Raw genomic sequence first — 3,349 nt, forward strand, 5'->3', positions numbered from 1 at the left:
TCATGCCCTGCAGCAACACCAGGGCCACCAGGGCAGCAGGGCAGGGCCACAGCAGCAGCACTGGCAACACCAAGTGCTGCTGCTGCTGGGCACAGCTGCTGTGCCAGCACTGATCTGCCCCAGCTCTGCACACAGACATTGCTGCTGCAGCTCCAGAGAAGGAAACAAAAGGGCATCTCTGCAGAAAACGTGGCTGGGACATCCTTTATTTCCTTTAAAGTCACCCAGTGTGCAGCCCCTCATTGACACAGTCTGTGGCCACAGGGAAGTTGGAGAGAAACAAAATGAGAAATGGCACAAACAAAGACATTTATTTGTGGACAATATGAGAAAACTAATATAAAGGAAAAAAAAAAACCTACAGTCAAACCAACAATAAGATGACTTCTATTACAAGTGGTTTGCAGCAATTGGCCATCAAATTAATGTTCCTGGAGGCATCCAGTCATCAGTCTCCACACTTCAGCCTTGAGCTCCTGGTTCCTCAAGCTGTAGATGAGCGGGTTCAGGGCTGGAGGCACCACTGAGTACAGAATTGACAGGGCCAGATCCACGGATTTGGAGGAGATGGAGGGGGGCTTCAGGTAGGCAAAGGCTGCAGTGCTAACAAAAAGGGAGACCACGGCCAGGTGAGGGAGGCAGGTGGAAAAAGCTTTGTACCGTCCCTGCTCAGAGGGGATCCTCAGCACAGCCCTGAAGATCTGCACATAGGAGAAAACAACAAACACAAAACAACCAAAACCTAAGCAGACACTAACTGCAATGAGCCCAAGTTCCCTGAGGTAGGATTTGGAGCAGGAGAGCTTGAGGATCTGTTGGATTTCACAGAAGAACTGGCCCAGGTCATTGCCGTGGCACAGGGGCAGGGAAAATGTATTTGCTGTGTGCAGCAGTGAATAGAGAAAGGCAGTGGCCCATGCAGCTGCTGCCATGTGGGCACAAGCTCTGCTGCCCAGGAGGGTCCCGTAGTGCAGGGGTTTGCAGATGGACACGTAGCGGTCATAGCACATGATGGTCAGAAGGGAAAGCTCTGCTGAGATGAAGAACATAAAGAAAAAGAGCTGTGCAGCACATCCTGTGTAGGTGATATTCCTGGTGTCCCAGAGGGAATTGTGCATGGCTTTGGGGACAGTGGTGCAGATGAAGCCCAGGTCGCTGAGGGCCAGGTTGAGCAGGAAGAAGAACATGGGTGTGTGCAGGTGGTGGCCGCAGGCTACGGCACTGATGATGAGGCCGTTGCCCATGATGGCAGCCAGGGAGATGCCCAGCAAGAGGCAGAAGTGCAGGAGCTGCAGCTGCCGCGTGTCTGCCAATGCCAGCAGGAGGAAGTGGCTGATGGAGCTGCTGTTGGACATTTTCTTTGTCTTGGCATGGGAATCTGTAAGAAAAGTAATCACGGATTACTTGGGTTTGGAGAGGACTTGAAATATCCCACCACAGCCTAGGGGCACTTTCCCCCCACTGCCTTCCCAGGGCTCTGCTGCCTGGAGCTGTCCCTGCCAGCAGCTTCTTCCCTGTGCCCAGGGCTGGGCCCTGCCAGTGCTGCCAGAGTCCATCCCAGCCTTGGGGGCTCAGCTCTGCCCTGCAGACCCCTCCCAGCTCTGGCACTGCCCAGCGGCAGCTCTGGCTCTGCAGGCTCTGATGGCAACATCAGTGCAACCCTGAGGAGGCTGGAGAAGTTTGACATTGACACTGCCTGTGAGGGGTCCTGTGCTGATTTCTGTCACTGCCTGATTTATTCAGAGCTGATATAAAATTTTTTATTTTTTCTAAACATGAACTGAGAGATGAATATCTACGTGCAATTTTCCATCCCAGCAACCCAAAGCAGTAGATTAATAAAGTTTTCCCTTTTATGCAGCTCCTGCCTTGCTGTGCTCCCTGTATAATCTACTTGGAAATGTTCTAGAGTTAAATGCCAGGATGGGAGCAGTCCTGGACAATGCAGCATCATCACCACAGAAGAACACTTCCAAGCCTTACCAGCTGTCTCCTCCCACCCAGACCTTGTCCCCCCATGCTGGGAGCAGCTGCCAGGGCTGGCTGAGAGCTGTCCCTGGCAGGCAGCAGAGTCCCTTCCCCAGCACAGCACCCTGGGCTGCAGGACCCTGCTCGGCAGGACAGCCCTGGGCACCCCTGGCTGCTCTGCACAAGAAATATTCAGAGGATGTACTCACAGAGTCTGTAGGCATTGGGATGTTCCACCTTTAGGAGATGGCTGCAGGAGCTGCAGCTGCATTGTCCTGCAGCCAGAGGTTCCTGTGCCAAGGGCTGGCAGTGATTCTGCCCCAGGCACTTCTCAGCACCTTCCCAGCCCTGACTGATTGAAGCTCTCTGTGCCTCTGTGCTGTGCCCAGGGTGGCTGCAGGCAGTGCCCCAGGCCTGCTGGTCTGGCAGAAGAGCTGCTCATCAAGAGAAATGTGCTTTTGAAGCTCCTCTTGGTTACCAGGAGCTGCCTCTGTGCCAGGAGCCCAGCCCAGCTCAGCAGCACAGCCACAGCACCAGGACTTTAATGAGCCTCTGGGGCTTTGTGCTCAGGCCCTGAACATCAGTCCCTGAGAGGTGGCTGAAGAAACCTCTCCAGAACTCCAAGTCAGAATCCAACTCCAAAGTTTCTTGGACATTTAATGGGTCCCACTGAGGTGTACAACTGAGAAAGTGTCCCCAGGCCCCAGGCAGAGCAGAGAACTAGAGACAGTGATGAGAGGTGGGGACAAAGAGAAGCCAAGTGTTGGGGCCCTGGGGAGCAGGAGGGTCTGTGCCACCAAGGGCTGTGAGGAGACACCTTGTCCTGAGGCCTCCTGGCACAGCCCCAGCCAGGCTGGGCACTGTCAGCTCCTTGTCCTGCCCTCAGCATCCCCCCCTAGCCCACATCCCAGTGGCCTCAAGGATCTGCTGGAAGGAGTCCCTGGGGAGCCTTGCTCAGCAATGACCTTGGGGGCTCCTTCATGCTGCCAGGGACTGCAGGTTTTTCAAAGAACTTTGGGTTTGGCTTTTGCCTTGGTGTCTCTGAGAGATTTGTGCACTCATGGCCTCCAATTATCTGCAGTAATTATTCCCTGGAGAGGCTTTGTCAGTAACAACACTCAGTGGGACTCATTAATACTACAGGGTACTTCAGTTATTTTAAGGTACTTGGTGTTTCCCTTTTGATACACACTGTGTGAGAGGTTTTGCAATCATGGCCTCAGTTATCTACTTTATTGTGTCCCTGGAGAGCTTTGTACTGACACTCAGTGGGGCTCATTAATGCCTTGAGATACTCAAGCTTTTTAAGGTACTTTATGGATTTAAGTATACCTTTAGGTACTTTTAAGGAATTTCCTTCCAAAATTGAGTGTCTGAGAGG

The 3,349-nt window shown here is 53.0% G+C and overlaps 1 protein-coding gene across 1 annotated transcript; it reads right to left on the reverse strand.

The window, feature by feature from the left end:
- Positions 1–422: 422 nt before the first annotated feature.
- Positions 423–1,355, reverse strand: LOC131559705 (olfactory receptor 14J1-like). Its single transcript, XM_058808139.1, has one exon. The coding sequence runs from the start codon at positions 1,353–1,355 to the stop codon at positions 423–425; it is 933 nt and encodes a 310-aa protein (XP_058664122.1).
- Between the last annotated feature and the right edge of the window lie 1,994 nt (positions 1,356–3,349).

This window comes from Ammospiza caudacuta, chromosome 7, assembly GCF_027887145.1.
Source record: "Ammospiza caudacuta isolate bAmmCau1 chromosome 7, bAmmCau1.pri, whole genome shotgun sequence".
Taxonomy (NCBI): domain Eukaryota; kingdom Metazoa; phylum Chordata; class Aves; order Passeriformes; family Passerellidae; genus Ammospiza; species Ammospiza caudacuta.